Here is a 24,096-nt window from a genome sequence, read left to right as displayed (position 1 = left end):
TGCAACCGTAGTGTCCAGAGGGGGGAGTTATAGTGCAGCACTTTGGTCTGTAGGTACTGCTGTGATTGGGAGTAAAAGACAAGTCTCTGCTGCAAAATTTGACAATGTAAATAGACAAGAGAAACAAGGAGTGAGAAAAAAGAAGTATTAATCCCCCAATTTTATAGATAGGAAACTGAGTCACAGAGACTCTGTTAAGTGACTTGCCCAAGAACTCAGATAGCTGTCCTAGTAAGGAATGTATTCATGGAAATCATCAAGTAGTGTGGTACAAAGATATCAGAGTTATGAATGCAAACTTGGGAAATCAAAAAATCTAGGCTAAAATTTTCAAAAGTATTCAAGTGATTTAGGAGCCTGAGTTTCATTTTCAAAACTGACTTAGGAGTCTAAATGTTTTTGAAATTCAGTGAGACTTAGGCTCTGAAGGTCCAAATTTGTGAAATCAGCGGGAGTTAGGTGCCTAAATACATTTGAGGGTGTTGGCTTACGCAATTTTGAAAATTTTACCATTGGTGAGAGTAAAATGCAATAGGAGGAAATATTCAAATCCATCAGTATGGAAGAAGCCTAGAGAAGCCTAAAGGAAGGTCTGCTCCAAATCTCAAGGAAGTGAATAAGATCTGTTGAATTTAATGGATTTTGGATCAGGGCCTAGAGGTGCAGCAGACTCCCTGAACTAGAAGAATGCAAGAAATAAAAAGGAGCCAATGCAGGTTCACAAGGGGCTTCTCAAAAGATCTGAAAATAAAATTTCAAAACCATACAGGAAATGCAAAAGGGGAATGGAAGACAAACACATTCTGTTGAAGTTTTCAGGGGGAAGATATGGACAATGGAATGAGTAAGGGCCAGATCCATCAATCCCTCAAAGCCAATGGAGTTCAAATGGGGCAGGGTTGCAAGGTCAGGCCTCTAGTGCTAGCCAAAGGAGCAAATGGGGAATAAGAAGTGTAGAAAGAAGATCCATCAGTAAATTGATGGGTAGAATGAAGATCCATCAATACATTAGAAGGATGTGTGTGTGAAATTAATAAATCAAAATGGTTAAGATATTGAATCATCTTAAAGGACACCCTGTAGCAGATAAGCTTTGGATCACATATCTGCATGTAGTCATTCAGTGTAAACTCCTCTGGGAACAGGAGAGAGGGTTACCCCAGTCATAGCTCTCTTTTGCTTTGAAAAATGGAACTTTTTGCTCAGAAAATTAGAACAAAGCTAAACATTAAAGTGGAAAGCATGAGAGCAAAATCCAGCTTTATATCCTGCTGCTGTCTTCATGATGATTTCTAACCTATTTAGTCCACTCCCAAATGTAATGAACAGTCCTGAGACTTTTGAAAAAAATATCAGGCTGTAAACTAATTATAGCCTAGAAGAGGCTCAGGCCTTGAGACTGATAGGGAAGTGCAGACAAATTCAGAGCATACTTTCACATTTAAAAGATCAGCTAAATATCTGAAATCCTAAGAAGTGGAAACTCCAGATTCAGTTAATTCAAGCACTTTTGCAGGGTTGATCCTTCACTTCTTTTGCAGGTAAGAAATTATAGGGGATTATCCTCAAGGACAATTATTTGTTTATTGTTGTTATTGTTAGTTTGCCCATTTCTGATAGCACACACCCTATGCTGTTTGCTGAACTAACATAAAGGAAGACACCATCCCTGCTCCAAAGAACTCACAATCTAAAACAGACAAAGCAAAAGAACAGCTAGCCAAAGGATAAAGGGCCAGATCCTCAGGTGGTGTAAATCAACATTGACTTCAGTGCAGCCATCTCAGTTTATGCCAGCTGAGGATTGGCCCAAAGGGGTTAAGGTAGTGACTGGCTCTCTCTTGCTAATACAGTGTTTTTGGGAGATGTATAAGATACTGAGAGCCATTGATTTCAGTGATGTTACACCAGCAGAGAATTTAGTTCATAGTCTATCCCCTTTACCCCTCAACCTGTCATTATTAGTTGGGTAGATTCTTATAGACATCATAGTTTTTAGGAACATGGAGAATTTAGAGACTGTTGAAGACTGGTTGGAAATGGTTTGCCCATCATGGGAAAATATTCAAGATTTGAACATTTTTTCCCCATCCAAAATTGGGACAAAGAGTCAAAAAGCTCAAAAATGTTCACAAAGCAACAAACCAAAAAAAATGTGTTTTGTTTCAATCTATTTAAATATTTTGTTTCAAAATTCAAAAGTTTTGGTCAACCATTTTTCATATTTTTAAAAATATAATTGACTTAAATTTCAAAATTAAAAGTATTTTCAAACCAGGAAACCAAAATTTTTCATTTAGAAGATGTCAAAATGGTACATGTTGACAATTTCAGACTCCCGCCACCCCCCAGCCCTTCACTGTGAACAATTTTAGTTTGGTGAATCGACATTTTTCGAGAGGCAGAAGTCTCACTGAAAAATTCCCAACCAGCTCTAGTGGCCATGCAGTCCAGCTCAGGAAGGGCAATCCATGCATAGTGGGACAGAAACTGTTGCAAGGAAAACAGACCAAGAGCATGCTGAGGATGGTATTGTTGGTACCACATTCCTAAAGCCTATTTTTCAAAATAGCCTCATCGCAGGCTTGTCTCCGAAGAATTTTTAGGTTACTTAATTTTGTAGCCATCAACATTCAGGGTGCGAAATCACAAGCAGCAAATAAACAAAATATTTTCATAGATTTGAGCCCAAAAAAATCCCAAACTATCAGTTGAACCCAGCTTTATTTGGTAATGATTCCCTTGGAAGCTGGAAGTTTTAGACAGTGCCTACAGAGAGGCAGTGTGGTTCCGTTGTTAGGGCACTTGTCTGGTAGTCAGAGGAAGTAGGTTCTTGTCTTTGTTCTGTCATTGGCTCACTATGTGGCCTTGGGAAGTCACTCAGGGCTTGTCTACGCTGCTGCTTAGGTCGATGTAACTTGTGTCCTCAGGGGTGCGAAAAAGCTACCTCCCTGAGTGACATAAGTGAGACTGACTTAAAGCGGTGTCTACACTGTGCTATATCAGTGGGAAATGCTCTCCTGCCAACATAGCTTCCGCCTCTTGTTGAGGTGGACTAATTAAGCCAATGGGAGAGCGTTGTCCCGTCAGCATAGTGCATTTTCACCAGACACACTGCAGCTGCACCGATGTAGCGCAGTAGTGAAGATAAGCCCTTAGCCTCTGCGTGCCTTAGTTATCCCACCTTGAAAATTGTATAATTATACTTATCTTTCTTATCTGAGGGGTAGCCGTGTTAGTCTGGATCTGTAAAAAGCAACAAAGAGTCCTGTGGCACCTTATAGACTAACAGATGTATTGGAGCATAAGCTTTCGTGGGTGAATACCCACTTCATCAGACGCATGTTATCTTTCTTGTAAGTGCTCTGAGAGCTTTAAGTAAAAGGCACTATAAGTGAGGTTTGATTCACTTCCGATTAAAACCAATGTAAATCCGGAGTAAATCCACCGAAGTCAATGAAATTACACTACGGTAAGTGGGAGCCATACAAGTGTTATATTATCTGAGTTGAAATCTGCCATGAGAAGAGAATTTTTTCCAATATTTTCAAAGTCTAATGTTGTGTTCATAGAACAGACACAAATGCCTAATTCATATAAATGCCAACACCTGTTTTGTAGCCCCTGATGCTCCATATACCCACTGGAAGCAAACTGTCTTCTACTTAGAGGACTACCTAACTGTGAGAAGAGGTGAAGAAATCTATGGAACTATATCAATGAAACCAAATGCAAAAAATGTGGTAGGTTGGCTTCATTGGTTCTAACTTGTGGCTGTAATGCTAGATGTACCATACACAAGAGTAAATAGAGTGAGCCTGTTAAAGGGTCTGAACTCATGATTAGTCACAGGAAGTCTGTTCACAACTTCACTGAAACTGGATGCAAATAACTATGTTTATACAATGCTAATGTTGCACTGTTAAAATTGCAAAAAAATCAGGATGGGGGGAAAAAAGAAAGGTTCCAAATGCAGTGTTAAGTCAGTTGTACAGTGTATCCTGTATGTTTTATGGCTCTCACTTTGTGACATAAGCAGGAAGGCCATGTTTCTGCTGCCGTTGAAATCAGTGATAAAATTCCCATTGCTTTCAATGGTGGGTGATCAGGCATAATTACTTCAGTTATGCATTTTGGGACATAATTTCAAAAGAACCGAGCATCTGGCAGCTCCCAATTGGGCACCTAGGTAAGGGGTTACACATTTCATATGCACTCCGCTCATGTATGGGTCCCATTTTTCTCAATGACAGCTGCTGGCTGCTGAGTACTTTTGTAATTCTCCCATCTCACCTGGGTGCTAAACTGGTAGCTGAGCTTTGTTTGAAAATCTGGCCCCAGTTGTGGATGCTGAACTCTTTTGAAAATGTGACCCTTACAGCCTAATCCAAAAAAGAGTGAAGGGACTGGAAAGATTCCCATTGACTTCAGTGGGCATTGGGCTAGTCCATGATAGGGCGGGCCAAAAACTTTCCATCAAAACTATTTTTGATGGAAAATTGGAATTTCATTTGGAAGTGGATTAAGCTAAATTGGGGGAAAAGACACTCTTATTCCAGAATAAATGTCTCCACATAGGGGTTTATAACTTTTCTAGAATAGTTATTCCAGAACAGCTATTTTGGTAAATTTCCAACAAGCCTATAAAGAAACCTCTGAGAAGAATGTACAAAGCTTCCACTGTTGTAGATTACCCAATGAATGCTGTTGGGCCGTTTATTCTCATACTTCATTGGTAAAAAGAACACTTTTGCATGTCTTTCTGAGTCTGCACTCTTTCTTAGGCTGAGTAAAAATAATCAAATTTGCACACAAAACTACTTATAGTCTTACTTACATGTTACGTCTAAATCTTCATTACAGCGTGACCTGGATTTCACAGTAGACTTGGATTTTAAAGGACAGCTGTGCGAAACGTCTGTATCTAATGACTACAAAATGCGCTAGCAAAAGAACCTCTTGAGAGACAGAGAGAAGAATTGCATCAAATCTTGATCCACTGCACTTCAAGCTAAAAACAATTGTTTGCAGGTCTATTACATTAGACCCTAGAAAGTGTACTCTGGTGGAAAGTTGGTAACCTGATCGTTCCTGTTGGTGCCACATGGAGATGGGATCCTGCTATGAATGTACAGTATACAGAACCATAACTTTTGTCAATTATATAGGCAAAATAAGCAAACAGTCTTCAGTACTCTGGTTAATTTTAGGATGGCAGAAGATGCATAATCAAATTGTACTATTTACTGTGAATTTCTGGTTCTTCCAAGCTTTGCATGCTACAGGCAATTAGGACAATTACTTTAAAATAGAAGACCACTGAGACACATCATCATGATAGCATTACTGAGATCGTAGTCAGTCTAAATATATTATAAATATAAAATATGTTGTACATGAGAAGGATTCTATTGCTTCATAATAGGAATTTGTTTTGTGATTATTTTTTTCTTCCCATTAAGCAACAATAGAAAGTTAGCTGTACTGGCTCTGATGTTAATCTAGCTAGGCAGATGCTCCAGTTGTCATTCACTGCCCTCCACTGTAGCTTTGGGGAATATTACATATTGATTGTTAGTGTGAGCTAGAAGATAACAGAAAATCAGCAGCTATATTTTAGAGTATCAGTTGGAAAACATACATCTCTAACTTTCAGTATTGATTTCTGTCCCATTCACAGATTGACATCTGTCAGTTATTTAGAAAACAAGTTTAACTTTTCATCATTTGGGAACATTTTGTGATGAATTGTTATAGCTGGATTTTGCATGACACCGTCTTAAATTTGGCATACAGTATTTGAATATGATGAGTGCAAAACCTATAAAATGGTAGATTAGTCATGCTTTGTTGGCCACGTCACATCTCAGTTTACCCCTCAGCAACCATCTTAATACAAAATCATTTTAGTTCTGAATAAACAGGGGGTTGGTATTTACTTTTTTGGTGGTGTTGGACAGGTCACTTTAAAGTGCAAATATTAGTCTCAAAAGTGCAGTGATTACCTTTGCTGAAATGGGGTAATGTTTATTTAAAAAAATCTGTGGCTTCTGTATTATGAAGATGTCTGTAGCTTTTTCCCCCCTTCCACTTATTATTTTACTTTAAATATATTCAGCTTATAGTTAAAATATTAACTGTTTATATTCCTTGAGATGTATGTATCAATTTTTTTTACTATATATAAATATTGGGCATTTACTCACATGTAATTTATTAAATTGTTGCATCATCGTCTTCATCTGTATGTCTTCCAGCCACCAAAGGTATTAGGCACAAAAAGATGTTCTTGTCATGTACTGGATAAAATTGACTAGCTTTCTGTCTGAGATAATTTCTTTATCAGCTGCAAATGAAACAGGCTAGAAGTTGTGAAAAGCTAACAGTGCTGAAGGTGTAAACTTGTCTGTAAGCTTTTCTTAGGTTCCTGTTTTGTCAGTGTAACGATTGTCTGCTTTTAACCTTTTAGATATGTTTCTATTGTTTTTCACTTCATCTGAGAGATGTACAGTACTTCCATTTTCTTATGGTCTAAAGATTATGGTCTTGGGATCATGGTACATGGTATCTGTGTAGAATGAAATTAAACTGTAATTTGGCAGTAAAACAAATTGTTCACTCTGCAGTTAATTATGATTCCTTTAAAGCTATTTTTACTGTTTCTTTGAGCCAGATGCTGCTGTCTTTACTCACCCTGAATTGTATTGTAATAGGATGGCCTGCCCCTTTTAGGACCAAGAGGTTTGGGAAGCAGCCTGCCTGATTCTGGAGAGGAGTCCAAATCATCCGACTCATCTGGGCAGCATCAGGTGATTAGGTTTGATGAATCCTAGCTAGGTGATATAGATGTGGGTCTCAGCTCCATGAGGGAGTTTGGGACCAGGAGAGAGCTGGAAGAACATTTCCTGAAACTGCAGCAGAGGACTGTGAGGTCCTGAGAGGCCCTGTGAATGCCTGTAGCCTGGGTGGAGGCTTTGACTACTAAACTGCCAGAGATTAGGGGGTTGGCAACAGGACTGTCACTTTATGTTTTCACTCCATATTTCCTTTTTTTTTGTTGGACAATAAACAGAGCCCTGAGGCCAGGGCTATGAACTGATGTGGGTATGGCCAATTATTTTCCCCAGGTTGGTTATCGAGTCCACCAGCATATGGAACCTTACTCCTCAAAGAGTCCTATCTGTTTAAGTGGGACTATTAATGGAGTCAGGTACTTCTGAAGGTGAGGAAAGAGATCAGAATCTGTCCCTGTTTCCCCAATGTATATTGGGATGCACCTACTATTTCACAAGTAACCACTGTGCTGACTACAATTGACCAGGAAAATATTTGCTCAGATTTTTTACTTTGTGCATTTGACAGCATTTTGGCCCAGATTCTCAAAGGAGTTTAGAGGCCTGACTCCCTTTGATTTCAATGGGAGTTAGGCACCTAAATACCTTTGAGGATTTGGGCCTTTGAGTATAGTCATCTGCGCCTGCTGTTTGTGGTGGGTTTTCAGACAGCAACAGAAGAAAGCAAAAACTTTTTTTAAAATAGGAAAACCACAAAAATTGACAGGAGAATTCACAAGCAGACATTGGACCTGAAGCTATTTTATTATTCATTTTTTGAAATTGACTAGGATTCACATTGTTGGTGTTGCTAATAACATTTTAATCCACTGATAAAAAAATTTCAGCGTTCATTCAATATGTGACATTGCCATTTGGCAGAACATATTGGAACAGAAATAGCTGGGAAGACTTAATCATAGCCACGCCATTAACCAGTGCTCAAAATGGAATTTAAAAAGTGATGTATGCTCCCCTTTCAGCCCACCTTCTTCAGCTAGCAGCAGTGAAATGTGTGTCGCTATTCAAGCATTGCTATGACAGGAAGGCTTGCTACTGCTCCCACTTAAGTCAATGGCAAAATTCCCATTCACTCCAACATCTCAAGATTAGGCCTTTAATGATTTTTGTGACAGACCCAGACCAGTGGGGTACAGGAATCTGGTAGAGGGCAAATATACTGGTCACTGGATGAGTAGTTTTCTGTTCCCCCTAGTGACCAGAGCAGGGGCTGCACTAGAGTAATCAGGAACCTGCTAGAACCAGTTAAAGCAGGCATGCTAATTAGGACACCTGGAGACAATTAAGAAGAAGCTGCTAGAATCAATTAAGGCAGGCTAATCAGGGCACCTGAGTTTTAAAAGGAGCTCACTTCAGTTTGTGGTGTGAGTGTGAGGAGCTGGGAGCAAGAGGCACAAGGAGCTGAGAGTGAGAGGGTGTGCTGCTGGAGGACTGAGGAGCACAAGCGTTATCAGACACCAGGAGGAAGGTCCTGTGGTGAGAATAAGGAAGGTGTTTGGAGGAGGCCATGGGGAAGTAGCCCAGGGAGTTGTAGCTGTCATGCAGCTGTTACAGGAGGCACTATAGACAGCTGCAGTCCACAGGGCCCTGGGCTGGAACCCGGAGTAGAGGGCGGGCCCGGGTTCCCCCCAAACCTCCCAATTGACCTGGACTGTGGGTTCTTCCAGAGGGGAAGGTCTCTGGGCTGTTTCCCAACCCACATGGTGAATCTCTGAGGCAAGAAAATCTGCCAATAAGCGCAGGACCCACCAAGATAGAGGAGGAACTTTGTCACATTTTCTTATCCAGTAATGGCAAATGTCTAGAGGGTGATGGTCAGGATCCCACTAAACTGATCTGGGCTACTGGTATGCTCTTTTCCCCAAAAAGGCACATTAAGAGTACTATGCATTTATGGCCCAATTCTTCAGAATGCTGAGAACCTCCCATGAAGTGCTGAGCATTCTCAACTCACAACGAATAAAAAGAAAGTTGAGGGCACCTAGCACTTTGCAAGTAGTGTTCATCACTTTGGAAGACTGGGTCTTGCATATGGCATCTTCCATCAGAGGGTCTTATTGTGCTCTACAAACACCAATTAATTTACCTGTCCTATGAGGTCAGTATTATTATTATTCCAATTATATTCAAAATTTCTAATATAAACAGAAAAATATGACTAACAGAAATTGGAGGGAGGACTGCCAGAAGAGGAAGGAGATATGGAAGAATGTGACCACAAGGACAAAGCAGAGGAAGAGACCAGCAAGTAGTGGTAAAATTGAATTGAGTAACAGATTTATTGTACTGGGGAATGAGAAGGAGAAACAGGCAGAGGATGGGGTGGCAAGGAAGAAAAGAAGAGAAGCCAGTCCCTGCAGGAGAGAGGAAGAAATGATAGAGATAGCCAGGCACCAGAGCCTAAGGAAAAATGAGGATGGGACTGTGAGAAAGAACATAAAACAGATTTATAGCAACATCAGGAAGAGTCGGGTCTGGGTGATCGGGGACTCCATATTCAAATGAATCAACAAGCCTATCACCAGACCAGGTCCAGAGAACAGCAGAGTCTGCTGTCTGCCAGGAGCAAGGACACAAGATGTGGATCTGAGGCCAAAGAGGATCCTGATGGGCATGGGCAAAAATCCCCTGATTGTGCTGTATGTTGGGATGAATGACTGTCCTGCTGGACTCCCATTGGAATGGATCCAGGATGACTACGCTCAGTTAGGTGAGATGCTTAAAGAAGTGGAAGCTCACATGATTTTCCGCAGAATACTCCCAGTCCCTAGAGAAGCTGGGCAAAGGCATAACAAATGAATAGTTGGTTCAAAGATTGGTGCTATGAGGAAGGTTTTGGGATGAACGATCACTGGGAGACATTTAAGGAAAGAAGACTCTTCTTGACTGATCTACTCTACTTGATTATCTGGGGTATTAACCTTCTGGGATAAAAGTTGGCACAACTGATAAGAAGGTCTTTAAACTAGCAGATGAGGGGAGTAGGTTGGGAGAGACTTGTGAAATCTCCACACCTGGCTTCAATACACAGGTTCAGGAAAATCAGCTAAAGGAAGATACAGTAAGGGATAATGGAATATCACAAGCTAGAAAACTGGTTGAAGTCTGAGGGAAACAACTGAAATTCTTGTATATGAATGCAAGGAATCTGGGTAATAAAATGGAGGAATTGGAACTACTGGAGGTCAAACCAGATATAAGGATGATAGAAACGTGGTGGAACAGCACTCATGACTGAAATACAGGTATTGAGGGGCATGTGCTCTTTAAGTGAAATAGAAATAAAAGTAAAAGTGATGGTGTAGTGTTGTACATCAATGAAGCAATAAACTGTAAAGAAATAAGAAGTGATAGTATGCACAAAATAGACTCTGTTTGGGTCAAAATCACTTTGGGGAAGGATTAGAAAAGAGGTTCTGTTGGGATTGTATTAGGGGTCTGCTATAGACGTCCAGGTTGGACTTGGATGTGCTAGAGATCTCCTTAATATTATTAGAGAGATAAATACTTTTGGGAATTGGGTCATAATGGGAGACTTACTTCCTGGACATTAATTGGAGCATAAAAGCTACTGATAATGGTAGGGCCCACTTATTCCTGGATGTGATAGATGACAGTTTTCTTTGTCAAATCGTTGAACCAACAAGAGGTGATGCGTTTTAGTCTTGGTTTTAGTTAGTGGTGAAGACATCATAGAAGAGCTGGTGAGAGAAAATAACTTTGGATCGAGTGATCATGAGTTGATTCAGTTTAAATTAAATGGAAGGATAATCAAAACCAGGTGATCAACTGTGGTTTTTTGTTTCAAAATGGCAGACTTTGGGAAATTAAGGGAATTAGTTAAAGTTGTCAGCTGGACTGACAAGCTCAAGACAATATGGAGGAGGTTTGGAGTTTCTTCAAATCAGCTATGCAGAATCTGTCTGACATTTGCATCCCAAGAAAGAGAAAAAAACTTGTAGGAAAAGGCTCCAGACCCGCTGGATGAATGACCACATCAAAAAGGTAATTAGGAGCAAGCAGAGAGCCTATAGGAAACAGAAAAAGGGGTTGATCAGCAAAGAAAGCTACATCATGGCGGTTAGAAAATGTAGGGAATTAAAATAAATAATTAGAGAGTTTTTCAGTTATATAAATAAAAAAAGCACAAAGAAGGATGAGGTTGGACCACTATTCAGGGTGGATGGGAAGCATTGTAAGATGGATAAGGCACTGGCTAAAGGGGAGAAGGCAATGGGTTGTGCTGAAACATTGATTATCGGACTGGACAGAGGTTACTAGCAGAGTTCTGCAAGGATCAGTCTTGGGACCGATCTTATTCAATGTTTTGATTAATGACCTTGCCACAAAAAGTAGGAGTGTGTTAATGAAATTTGCTGACAATACAAGGATGGAGGCATCATCAGTACAGAGGAGGATCAGAATATTTTACAGGAACGTGTGGATGACCTTGATGACTAGAGTAACAGAAATGGGATGAAATTCAATAGTGCAAAGTGCAAGGTCATGCACTTAGGCCTAATAATGAGAATTTATGCTACAAGCTGGGGGCTCATCTGTTGGAAGTGACAGAGGAGGAGAGAGACCTGGGTGAGTGGATCCATCACAGGATGACTATGAACCACCAGTGTGATGCGGCTGTGAAAAAGGCAAATGCAATCCTAAGATTTTTTTAAGCAAGGCATTTCCAGTAGAGATAGAGAAGTATTAATGCCATTGTAAAAGGCCCTGTAAAACCTCACCTGGAGTACTTTGTACAGTTCTGGTCACCCATGTTCAAGAAAGATTAATTCAAACTAGAACAGGTGCAGAGAAGAGCTGTGACGAGGATTAGAGGAATTGAGGGGCTATCCTATGAGAGCACACTGGAAGAGCTTGTCTTAGTTAGTATCGCAAAAAGATGGCAGAGAGGGAATATGATTGCTCTCTATAAATACATTAGGGGGTAAATACCAGGGAGGGTGAAGAGCTATTTAAACTAAAGGACAATCTTGGCACAAGAACAAATGGATAGAAACTGGCCATGAACAAATTCAGGCTAGAAATTAGAAGACGGTTTCTTCCCTTCACAGGGATGAAGTTCTGGAACAACCTTCCAATAGGAGTTGTGGTGGCAAACAACTTAAGAGACAGCTGGACAAATTTATGAGTGCAATTGTATGATGGGGTTGCTTGTGATGGTGTGGGGCAGGGCTCAGCAGCCCTGGGGCTGGAGATGGGACACTGGGCAGTGTAGCGGGGTGGTCTGAGGTGGTTAAAGCAGCCCTGGAGAGGGCTGTGGCAGAGAAATGCCAGGCTGATTGGGGGAAGCAGCCACAGGTGGGGCCATGCCCCAATCAGGCCACAGCTGGCCCTATAAGAGGGCTGAGGGTCTGTAGCGGGGTGGACACCCGCTCCTGCCAGGGAGGGCTGCAAAACAGCCCTGGAGAGGGCTGCAGCTCTAAAAGCTGGGCTGATTGGGGAAGCCACCGCAGCTGGGCAACACCCCAATCAGGCCACAGCTGGCCTGTATAAAAAGGCCAGGGAAGCCAGGAGCAAGCGGTCTCTCTCTGCACTCAGAGAGAGATGGGCCTGGCTGCAGGGAGCTAGAGACAGAGTACCTGAGTGGAGCAGGGCTGGGGAAAGGCTGGGGAGCTCCAGCCTGGAAAGCCCCTGGCTGTGGCCTAGCAGAAGGCTAAGGAGTACTGGGGGTTGCAGAGGGCAGCCAGGGGTAGGCCAAGGCAGCAGGTCCAAACCCAACCTTGCCAGTTATGAGTAGGCTGATACTGCAGTCTGCCCCAGGGGCTAGACAATGACTGGCAGTAGCCTTATACTGAGGTGAGGTGGGAATAGTGGGTGGAGGTTCCCTGTGGAGGGGAGACCCTAAGACTGAGGGGTTACTGCCAGGGGGCAGCGCCCCAGATAACGGGGCACTGGGGTCCTGGGAGGGACATGGGGGCCAGACTGAGGCAAGGTAGATCACCGGCCTGCAGAGGGTGCTCCTGGCTGGAAAGTGAGCTAATTCCCAGAGACGACCAGCAGGAGGCGCCGCAGGGGTGAGTCCGCACCCTTACAAGGCCAGAGACAGAAAGACACTTTCTTTCTAGCTTCAGAGAGAGAAGGACCTGGCTGCCTGGGAGCTGAGAAGGGTACCTAGTGTTGGTGTCACTAGGCATAACCCTAGGTAACTCGGGAGGGTGGAAGGCCACAAAGTGTCAATGAAGCCTTCCTGCACTAGGCCTATATGAACCAAACTTCTTCCATGTTTAACTCTAATCAACCTCAAAAGCCAGGTGCAACAGGCTGCATACCAGTGCCAAGCAATAATAATGAGGCCTGCATGTTTCTGGCTGAAAGGGGAGATAATAAATCAAAGGGAGAAAGGACAAGATAATGGTTTAAAGAAGTTACTAACAAGCTGGACTTATAGCCGCCAAGATGACGTAACTGCTTAAATGTAATTGCTTGCTACTTGCTTAAAGTAAACTATTATAGGAGAAAGGGAGGGTGAAGGGGGGGGGGGAAGCCTAAGTGCAAAAGAATAAAAAGGGAAAACTGTTTGTCTCAGTGTGCTTGATCTGAGACTTGCCTGTCTCCTTGCACCACTTTGAGATCTCAAATAAACTTTGTTTGCTTTTCCACCCTGATGTGTTTATTGGCGCAAAGCACACCGGGCAACGAACCCCGCTGTTGCTGTCCTCGGGCACTCTACACTAGGGTGGAGCAGTGCTGGGGAAGGGCAGAGGGAGCTGGGGTGCTCCAGCCTAGCAAAGCCCCAGGCTGCAGGCTGAGTTAAGGGCCCACAAAAGGGTACTAGGGCTGCAGAGGGGCAACCCAGGAATAGGCAGAGGCAGCTGGTCCAACCTCCCTTGCCAATGATGAGTGGTTTACAGACTGCCGTCTGTCCCAGTGAGCGGGAGCTAAATGGAGACTGGCAGTAGCCACTGAGGCAAGGTGAGGATAGGGGGTTGGGGGTTCCCCTGGGAGGGGAGACCCAGAGTGAGGGGGTACTGCGGTGGGCAGAACCCCTGGGCAAAGGGCACCAGGGTCTGGGAAGGACATGGGGCCAGCGGCAGGTGAGACACCGGCCCGCAGAGGGTTCTCCAGGCTGGAAAGAGCTAATTCTCTGGACGACCAGCAGAGGCAGGGCCGGTGAGTCGTCGCCCCACCACAGGCAGGGTGGGCCAGGGGCTCTGAGGTGGCACCGAACATTCTCTCTCTCAGGGGCTGGGCTGGCTGGGTCTTGGTCACATGCTCAGGGTCTAACCGATCCCCCTACATGGGGTTGGGAAGGAATTTTCCCCCAGATCAGATTGCCAGTGACCCTGGAGTTTTTTTGACTTCCTCTGCAGCATGTGGGTACAGGTCACTTGCCAGGATTATCTGGGTATACCTCACTTAATCATTTCCCTGCCATTACAGGGGCCTCAGGAGTCCCTCCTACTCTCTTCCTGGGGCACATAATAATCTAGTCTCCTGTGGGTCTCATTTACTTGAGCCGCATTTTGGTTGTTGGGTTTAGTGTGTGGGTCTTGGGTGGTGGTGTTGGCCTGTGATATTGAAGAGGTCAGACTAGATGATCTGGAGGCCCCTTCTGGCCTTAAACACTATGACTGTGACATAATAGCAGGTACTTGTTAAACTCTACCAACCCGAACACTCCACTGCACATGCAATTCTCTTCCTGGGGAGAGGACGAGAGAAAGAACAAACCACATGTGACATACGTTACTCATACCACTTAATGCACTCCTGGAATGTGCTCAGAAACCAGACAATGAAGGTGATGACAGACCCCACACAGAACAGAATAGAAACGGAGACACAAAGGGATCAGGGGCCTGGTCTTGCAAGTTGCGAGGCACTTCCAGCAAGATGGTAAACACCATGAACTCCTGTTGGTGTCAGAACTAAGCCCCAAGTAACGAGCACAAGGATGTTTATGATGGAGCAGAGAGTAGGATCCAGGTGTATCGCCTCCCAAAACTGTGCATTAAGCACTAACCACAAAGTCACCAGTGTTTTGAACATCCAAGATTAAATTCCCCGATAGAGCAAGAGCGTTTGTTCTCTATTTTGTCTCATTCATAGAAAAATAAGGGTCAAGAATTAGGAGGAGAGGAAAAGAAAGAAAGTAGATCAGAGTATTTGAACAAAAGTTCATCCCATCTGGCTAACACTGATGAAATGAGAGTGGGGAGAGAGCAGCTCAACTCATTCTGAAATCGAGGCCAGGACTAATGCCTCCATGATCATTACAAATAGATATAATGATCATTAATAACATATTAATTACAACACAATTTCTTCATATGTAGCCTACACGCAGGAGTGCGACTCTTTGTCATGCCCTTAAGAGGCACAGCACAAAACTTGCAGCTCAGGGTGGGAGGAAGGTGTCATAGTGGCTTTAAACCATCATTGCACCATCCCAATCCTGGGCAGCTTTGGGGATTGGAGAGGCCCCTGTTGTAATTTAGACAGCACTGGAGATCTGTCTACATTATGGCAGCTGCTGTGGGTTTCCTTTCTAGAGCCTTTTTATACCACTCTGGCCTTTTAAGATGGTGCAAAGGGGCTCCAGTGAGGATTGGGATCATACCCAAGATTTCAATGAGCTCTCACTATAGGGGAAGTTTTAACAGCCTGCATTATGTAATTATTGTTTTGTTATATTGTAATTATGGATGTGACTGAGTCCCTGTGATAGACCACACCGATAATGCCAATTTCAGGGCAGACTGCAAGAAATAGGGCAGGCAATCCCCAGAGCCGGTGGTTTACTCTGTAATTAGATTCACCAGTAACAAAATAGCTTCTGCAGCACCACACTGGTTAACCAGAAGCCAAACACAGTCCCCTTTAAGCATTCCAGCCCTTGACTCCCATCCAGGTTATTGAAAACCCATTTCACCATATGTGGAGGTTCTTTCTAATCCCAAAGGATCAGATGCATATCCCCAGGTCAGTATGAATCTCAGATCTTACCAAAATATCATACTGTCAGCCAATCTTTAGTAACTAAGCAAAGATTAATAAAAGAAAATAAGAGAGTTATAAATGGTTAATAGATCACATCCATACAAATAATTGTGAAGTCCTTATATCAGATTTGTAGCAGTGATGGAATGGACTGTTGGCTTGTGAAGTCTCTCTAGTAACTTCCAAAAGACTGGAAGGTCCTCAGTCCAAGATACTCCTTTTAGTTGTAAATCCACAGTCCAGAGAATCAGAGCAGGAAAGAGGCAACATGGAGATGTTTTAGGTGTCTTTTTATATCTTCTGCCATGTGCATGGAAATTTACTGTCCTAAACAAAGCCCACAGCCCCGTTGAATGGAAATTTACTGGCCAAAGATGGAGTCCAGCGTCTCATGAGCATATCACATGTCCTTACATGGTTTGCTGAATCACAGGAGGTAGCCATTGGCTCCTCGCTGTCTGAGGCATCCACAGGAAGACCTACTGGGTGGCATGAGTTTCTTCAATGGCCCATTGTGAGAGTGGAGTGTCCTTGATAGGCCATCCACACTTAGCTGGGGGACATGGATCAGTGTTCATGTCGTCCTCCCTGTCAGTACCCGGCTCGGGCCAGAGAAACTAATGATCCAACCAACGGACCAAAGTCAATGATGAATTCTGGTCACATGCCACCTTTGGCATGTTGCGCATATGCTAAAAAGACCATAACCTTAATGTAAATTCTATTGGGGGTGAGGGGGTGTGTTACCCAGGAATACCACACAGGTTTAAGATACAAGTACATAGCTAATTTTCATAACTTCAGATACAAAGATGATATATGCATAGAAACAGGATAAGCATGCTTAGCAAATCATAAATTTACCATTGACAACTTACATGACATACTTTGTATAAGATTTGTTGCAATTGTATAGCAGTGGTAACAACAATCATACAAATGGTCATCTTTAATCAGACAGCTTCACAATGGTATTGTTATGTAAAGATTGCGCAGTACAAAAAAAGATCTTAGAGTACTGTATTTCTCATTTCAAAATTAATTTTAACTCTTAATCCAATTTACAACTCTAGATTTACTTGTAAATGCTCAAAATATTAATTCTTCACTCAGAGAGTGTGTTAAGATTGGTGAGGACATTATATTCTCCATACATAACAAAGAAATCAAATCCCTATTTTAATTACAAAGCTCAATTCCACCTTAACAAAAGAGTCACGATCAGCACTTCCACAATAGCATCATTTTTTTAAAGGTTTATTGTGCCAAAACTGACATTTTCACTCAGTACAACTACATTTAATGATTTCACAGTTATTGCAGATTATCAGAGTATAGTTTATACATTCTTACTGAAAATGTCATGGATTGTAGTTTCACTAGTACTACGGGTCTGATTCTAATCTTCCTTACATTGGTGTAAGATAAAGTCAGTAGGGCCTGATTCTGGTTTACACTAAGGCACCTTTTACAATTGTAAATCAGCTTTAAGGTAAATGAGAACAAGGCTCAATGCAGTTATATTGGTGTAAACCCAATGTGCCTGAGAGGAGAATCAGTCCTTGTCACATAATCAATAAACTCAATTATTGTCTATACTTGCACTGGAATTTTTTTTCATGATCAGAAATAAAGATGAACATATATTTCAATGGAGATGATCTAGCAATCAAAACAACTCAATATTATGCTTACTATCAAAATACTCTACACCTTTTTAAAAAAAACTACATGTTGGAAACTCTGGAAATTAACCTTTAAAAGTTTCTGGCAGTTCTCCCCTGCTGTATTATCTTTCATCATTCACTATCCTCCCACCTGCCTTATTCCATCAATCTGATCTTAATTTTGCTACCTTGTTTTTTTCTGTAATGGAAATGTGCTGCTGGATGTAAACTGTTGATTTTATATATCTGTAACTCTTCTGCCAGGTGTTGTTGGCAGCAATAAAAGTTTGGTTCAACATCTAGTGGTTCCTCTTAAGAGTACAAAGAAAATAATGTCTCAAGTCCCCACCCAGAAAACTGTTAAAACTAAATACATCCCCTCAGCACCCTTAATAGTCAAAACTTCCCCACTTGCAAGCACTGGGTCTTTTATGAGGGGGAGAAATTAATTCAGGAAAACAGAACACCGATGACTCAAAAGTATGCAAATAATAAGTAAGTCACCCACCCCACAATATCTTGGGCAGTAGTCCTTGGCTTCAGTTTCCCCACCTTTTGGTGTGAAAATCCAATGGACAAATATCCCTTTAATATGCCTCTATACCCTTCCTTTCACTGCACCCCACTCAGATTGTTGTCGGATTTGAGCAAAGTCCCAGAGTCCACGGGTGCATTCAGGTGGGTTCACCTCCAGTCCCCGAGGAGGAGAATGAGTGTGCTTGGCTCCTGTAAAGAGATGCTTTGCTACCATTTTCTCATTGACCACTGGCACCTCTCATCATGCCACCTGGAGGAACTCAAATATGAAATTGCAGAACTACTAACTGAGGTATGTAACCTTCCATTTAAATCTGCTTCTGTACCAAATGACTGGAGGATAGCTAATGGGACACCAATTTTTTAAACAAGGTGCCCGAGGCGATCCTGGCAACTACAGGCCAAAAAGCCCAACTTCAGTTCCCAGCAAATCGTTTGAAACTATAGTAAAGAACAGAATTGTCAGACACATAGATGAACATGATTTGTTGGAGAAATTTTTGTAAAGTGAAAACATGCCTCACCAATCTACTAGAATTCTTTGAGGGGTCAACACACATGTGGGAAAGGGTGATCCAGTGGATATAGTGTACTTGGACTTTCAGAAAGTCTTTGGTAAGGTCACTCACCAAAGGCTCTTAAGCAAAATACGCAGTCATGGGATGAGAGGGACAGTCCTGTCATGGATCAGTAACAGGTTAAAAGATAGGAAACAAAAGGTAGGAATAAATGGTCAGTTTACAGAATGGAGAGCAGTAAATAGGGATCTGTACTGGGACCAGTGCTGTTCAACATATTCATAAATGATCTGGGAAAAAGGGATAAACAGGGAGATGGCAACGTTTGCAGACAATACAAAATTACTCAGGATAGTTAAGTCCAAAGCTGACTATGAGATCACACAAAACTAAGTGACTGGACAACAAAATGGCAGATGAAATTCAATATTGATAAATGCAAAGTAATGCACATTTTAAAACATAATCCCAACTATACATACAAAATGATGTGAATAGCTCTCTGAAAACATCCACTCAGTGTGCAGTGACAGTCAAAAACATTAACAGAATGTTAAGAACCAATAGGAAAGGGCTAGTTAATAAGCTGGAAAATATCATAATGTTACTATATAAATCCATGATACACCCACATCTTGAATGCTGCATGCAATTCTGGTCCCCCCATCTCAAAAAAGATATATTAGAATTGGAAAAGGTACAGAAAAGGGCAACAAAGATGATTAAGAGGAGAGATTAAAAAGACACAGATTTTTCAGCTTGGAAAAGAGTTGACTAAGGAGGGTATCGTAGAGGTTTATAAAATCATTAATGGTGTGGAGAAAGTGAATAAGGAGGAGTTATTTACTCCTTCACATAACACAAGAACCAATGAAATTAATAGGCAACAGGGCCGGCTCCAGGGTTTTGGCCGCCCCAAGGAGCCAAAAAAACCAAACAAACCCCGCAATTGCGATCGCGATCTGCGGCGGCAATTCGGCGGGAGGTCCTTCGCTCCGAGCGGGAGTGAGGGACCGTCCGCCGAATTGCCGCTGAATAGCTGGACGTGCCGCCCCCTCTCCGGAGCGGCCGCCACAAGCACCTGCTTGCCAGGCTGATGCCTGGAGCCGGCCCTGATAGGCAACAGGTTTAAAACAAACAAAAGGAAGTACTTCTTCTCACAATGTACAGTCAACCTGTGGAACTCCTTGCCAGGGGATGTGAAGGCCAAAATTATAACAGGGTTCAATAAAGAACTAGATAAGTTCCTGGAAGATAGGTCCATCAACGGCTATTGGGTGTCCCTAGCCTCTGATTGCCAGAAGCTGGGAGTGGACAACAGGGAATGGATCATGCAATAATTCCCCTGTTCTGTTCATTCTCTCTGAAGCACCTGGCATTGGCCACTGTCATAAGACAAGATACTGGGCTAGATGGACCATTCTTATGTTCACTTCTTGCTGCTGCAGCTGCTGCTACCATTACTTTTTGGCATCTCTCAACTCTTACTCTTACTCTGCCTGAGCACCTACCTCAGCTATTAGAAATCATAGCTGTAAGATTGCTAGATAATGGTTGCCTCTCACCACTACCTCTTTGGGTGGTCTTTCATCATAGTGATTACAGTTCTAGGGATTTCCCTGGGTAGGAGAGAACCTCTCTGCTTCCTTTTCTATGCTATATTTCACCACAACACTATCTACACACCAGGTGTAAGGTTCTACTCTCTGGAACAGCTATTAGTGATTTCAGCTGTAATGATCACTGGGCCAAGAAAGGAACTCTCAGATGAGTCTGTTGAACTCTATCTTTAAATTCTGTTGAGAGGGTTTAAATAACATATATAACCCTTAACTAAAATCCACATCAACAAACAGAAGCACCTGTCTCTGCTTTCTTTCAATTGGATTTTGGCTCATTACCCAGTGCTTCGAAATTGAGGTATACATTATGGAGACCCCTCAATCAGGGCACATTACCTACAGTTCTGCTTCTCTTTGGGCACACAATAGGGATAGCAACATTTCATTACTCATATATCCAAGACTGAAGTTAATTTTAACCCCAAATGGCGAAAAATGATTACCCCGGCACAGTGGATGTTGCCTTTGCAAATGAGGTTGGTTTATGAGGTATTTTCTTCTGCTCATCAATAGATGGCAGCAGAGAGCTCACTGAGACCATTGGCTTACGTACTTTATATCAAACGTTTAGTAAGGATTATACAAATAATATAACCCCAGGGTTCAGTAATTAAGGCAGAGTCTATGGACTCTCATAGTACATTGTGTTGGTGGATTAGAAGAAAGTTGTTATGAGTAATCAATCTGTTTGGGGTATGAAATGTGTTGTTCATAAGTTGGTATAGGTTTTGTACAAGTGTATGTAGTTTACTAATTTGTCTATTTAACTATATCATACAATAACTAACCTACCTGTATATAGACATTGGGTATTTTCTTTTAATATGTAAGGTGAAATCCATGTTAGTGTTATACTATAATAGATCCTCTGCACAAGAAGTATGATTTTATGTTTTTTTCCCTTCTGCATGTATTGTTTCAAATTTAGTGGACAAAGTCAATAATGGGTGGAATGGTGTGAGCTGGATGAGGTAATGTGATGATAGGCAATGGATCCCTTAATGATTTCCAGACTTTGGAATATTTGAGTTTTTTAAAAGATGCATACTTTTTGTTCTGTAATATTTTTTCTTAGTTATCTGGTTCCCACTCAAACATACTTTCAACCTTAAGTCTATTTTAACAAAGTTTGTGTTTATGAATTTTCCCATTTCTTTTTTTGTAACCAAACATGAGCATTTTAAGTTAGGTTGCCATATAACAGGGGTCGGCAATGTTTGGCACGCGGCTCGCCAGGATAAGCACCCTGGCGGGCCGGGCCAATTTTATTTACCTGCTGACGCGGCAGGTTCGGCCGATCGCGGCCCCCACTGGCTGCGGTTCGCCGTCCCGGGCCAATGGGGGCGCCGGGAAGCGGCGCAGGCGAGCGATGTGCTGGCCGCATCTTCCCACCGCCCCCATTGGCCCAGGACGGCGAACCGCGGCCAGTGGGGGCCGTGATCGGCCGAACCTGCCGCGTCAGCAGGTAAATAAAACTGGCCCGGCCCGCCAGGGTGCTTACCCTGGCGAGCCACGTACCAAACGTTGCCGACCCCTGCCATATAAGAACAACTTAATTTCCTAAGTTCCTTCTGTGCTGTTACAGACATAAAGATGCCATAAAAGGGCAACTAGGGGGTTCCCCAGGACATAGGCATTTCTGCATAAGGTGAGGAAAGAGGATCACGGGGCGCAAGTGGCAAGGCTGAAGTGCGCTGCCTTCTAGCAGTCTTGAGCAAGTTCTTCTCCTGGCCAGTCCTGGTCTTGTGGGAAGAACAAAGATGGAATAGGAGGCCACAGAAGCAGAGCTGCATTCCTCCAGAAGTTAGCAGATCTATAGGGAGTGTGTGGTGATGGGAGTTATGCCTGGATCAAATAAGGAGGTACTGATGGTGAAGGGAAATGAAGGAGGAGAAAGGAAGTTTTTAACTACATGAATAATTTTAAGCACTCTGACCCACATCCTCAAAAGTAAAATTTAGGTGCCTATCCCATTGATAAGGCCCTACCAAATTCAGGGGTCCATTTTGATCAATTTCACAGTCAGGGGGTTTTTTAATTGGTCAGTTTTGTGTTTTCAGATGTTCAGGGCCACCCAGAGGATTCAGGGGGCCTGGGGCAAAGCAAATTCGGGGGCCCCTTCCATAAAAAAAAGTTGCAATACTATAGAATACTATATTCTGATGGGGGCCCCTGTGGGGCCCGGGGCCTGGGGCAAATTGCCCCACTTGCCCCCCCCCCCGGGCGGCCCTGCAGATGTTTACATCTGAAATTTCACAGTGTTGTAACCCTGGGGGTCCCTTTTCTCGCAGCAGGGACTCGCAGCTAGGAGCCCCCCAGCTGGGGCACTTCCAGCAGCAGGGGGAGATCGGACCCACGTCCACAAGCCTCCTCTAGTTGCAGGAACCTTCAGGGCTGTTGCCCAGCACTGGAGCTTCCTGCAGCAGGGGGAGGCACTTGAAGGTGGGTCTGATCTCCCCCTTCCTGACCCTCGAGAGTTGCCATGCAAAGGAAGGACAAGTCCTGTCCCTCCCCAGCTGGGTGGGGACTTGTAGCTAGGAGCCCCCTGGTTAGGGCACTCCCAGCAGCAAGGGGGAGATCAGATTTCATGGGGAAGGGCTTATTTCACGGTCCGTGACACGTTTTTCACGGTCATGAAATTGGTAGGGCCTACCCATGGATTTGAATGGGAATTAAGAACCAGATCCTCAAAGGTATTATGACTCCTAACTTCCATCGAAATCAATGGAAGTTAGGATCTAAATACCTTTAGGATCTGGGCCTCTGCCTTTCCGGTCCCTACTTTTGTCTCCTAAGGTCCACGGCACACAACCCTGCCCCCATATTAACCGCCTATCTCCTTGGGCCCCTCTTCTATGTCCTTTCTCTTTGTCTGATTTTTACCTAATTTTCCAAAAAGACTGCACACTAGAATGAGAAGTGGCATGAAAAATGTGAAGATAGAGTTCTTTGGGGGAAGTTTGGAGGTGTAGTGGATGTGTATGAAAATAGGGCTTATGATGTAGAGATAGCTACAAATGTAATTATGAGATGACTACGTCCACTCTCCCGTGAAATCTTTAATTCTCAGAAAACACCCCATTTTGGGTCACAGCGCCATGATTCTGTCTGGAATTGCCAGTCTGTCACCTTTCTGGAGCACAAAATTATTTAAAATCGAGGCTGAGAAACTGATGATCTTTTTTTCCAGTTGTGCTGTGGAAAGCAGCCATTACACCCTGTTCTGTCTTGGCAATTCAGTGCTGTACTTTCATCTCTGGCCCAGGTTCCTCTTTCACTTATACCTGTGTGAATCAGGAGTCACTCCAGTGTAAAACTGGCATAAGCTTGGAAGCAGACCCTTTGGATTACCTTCTCCACTGTACTTTAATCACCAACTATACTTGACTCATCATTTTGTTGCAGAAATATGAAATGTCAGTCCAGAAAAAACACATGTAATTCATTAGATGAGCCATCATTTATCATGCTGATCAGTGAGCAGAAATATTTTAACATCAAATAGTAGCACATTTTTCACATTTATTGGCATGACAGATCAGTGATTAACTAATGAGGCCTGATTAAAGCAAACTGCTATTTACTTCCATATTCAACTGATTATCCCATAATTGCTGTTATCACACCACCACCACAGCATCTCAATGAGAGGAAACAAATCACTATTTTTTTTTTAAATGGACGTTTGCGTTGTGCGAAGCTGAGGTAGTGCGGTGTGACATGTGGCACCTCTGGGCCAACAATGTGCACTTGCAACATGACTCTGGGTTTTAAGTAGCAAAATAAGGTCTCTTATTTAGTACATGGGAGAGGCAGAAAGTGCAACTGGTGTCTTCCACAAATCAGGATGTGAAGATCACTAACATGACAGAAAAGCTTCTCAGAATATGTAGCATATGTTTTAGAGAGAAAAGTTGGGAGAGGTAATATCTTTTAC

General features: G+C 42.8%; 1 protein-coding gene across 1 annotated transcript in view; it reads left to right on the top strand.

The window, feature by feature from the left end:
- PRMT8 (protein arginine methyltransferase 8) overlaps positions 1 to 4,947 on the top strand; it is a 99,221-nt gene extending 94,274 nt beyond the window's left edge. The window contains exons 9-10 of the mRNA XM_024208181.2: positions 3,622 to 3,743; positions 4,864 to 4,947. Coding sequence (XP_024063949.1) covers positions 3,622 to 3,743; positions 4,864 to 4,947 — 206 coding nt within the window. The remainder of the gene's footprint in view (positions 1 to 3,621; positions 3,744 to 4,863) is intronic.
- Positions 4,948 to 24,096: the final 19,149 nt, after the last annotated feature.

Source organism: Terrapene carolina, unplaced genomic scaffold (assembly GCF_002925995.2).
Source record: "Terrapene carolina triunguis isolate 2854851 unplaced genomic scaffold, T_m_triunguis-2.0 Scaffold112, whole genome shotgun sequence".
Lineage (NCBI taxonomy): Eukaryota > Metazoa > Chordata > Testudines > Emydidae > Terrapene > Terrapene triunguis.
The sequence above is the reverse complement of the archived record's forward strand: the minus strand, read 5'-3'. Positions and strand labels throughout refer to the sequence as shown.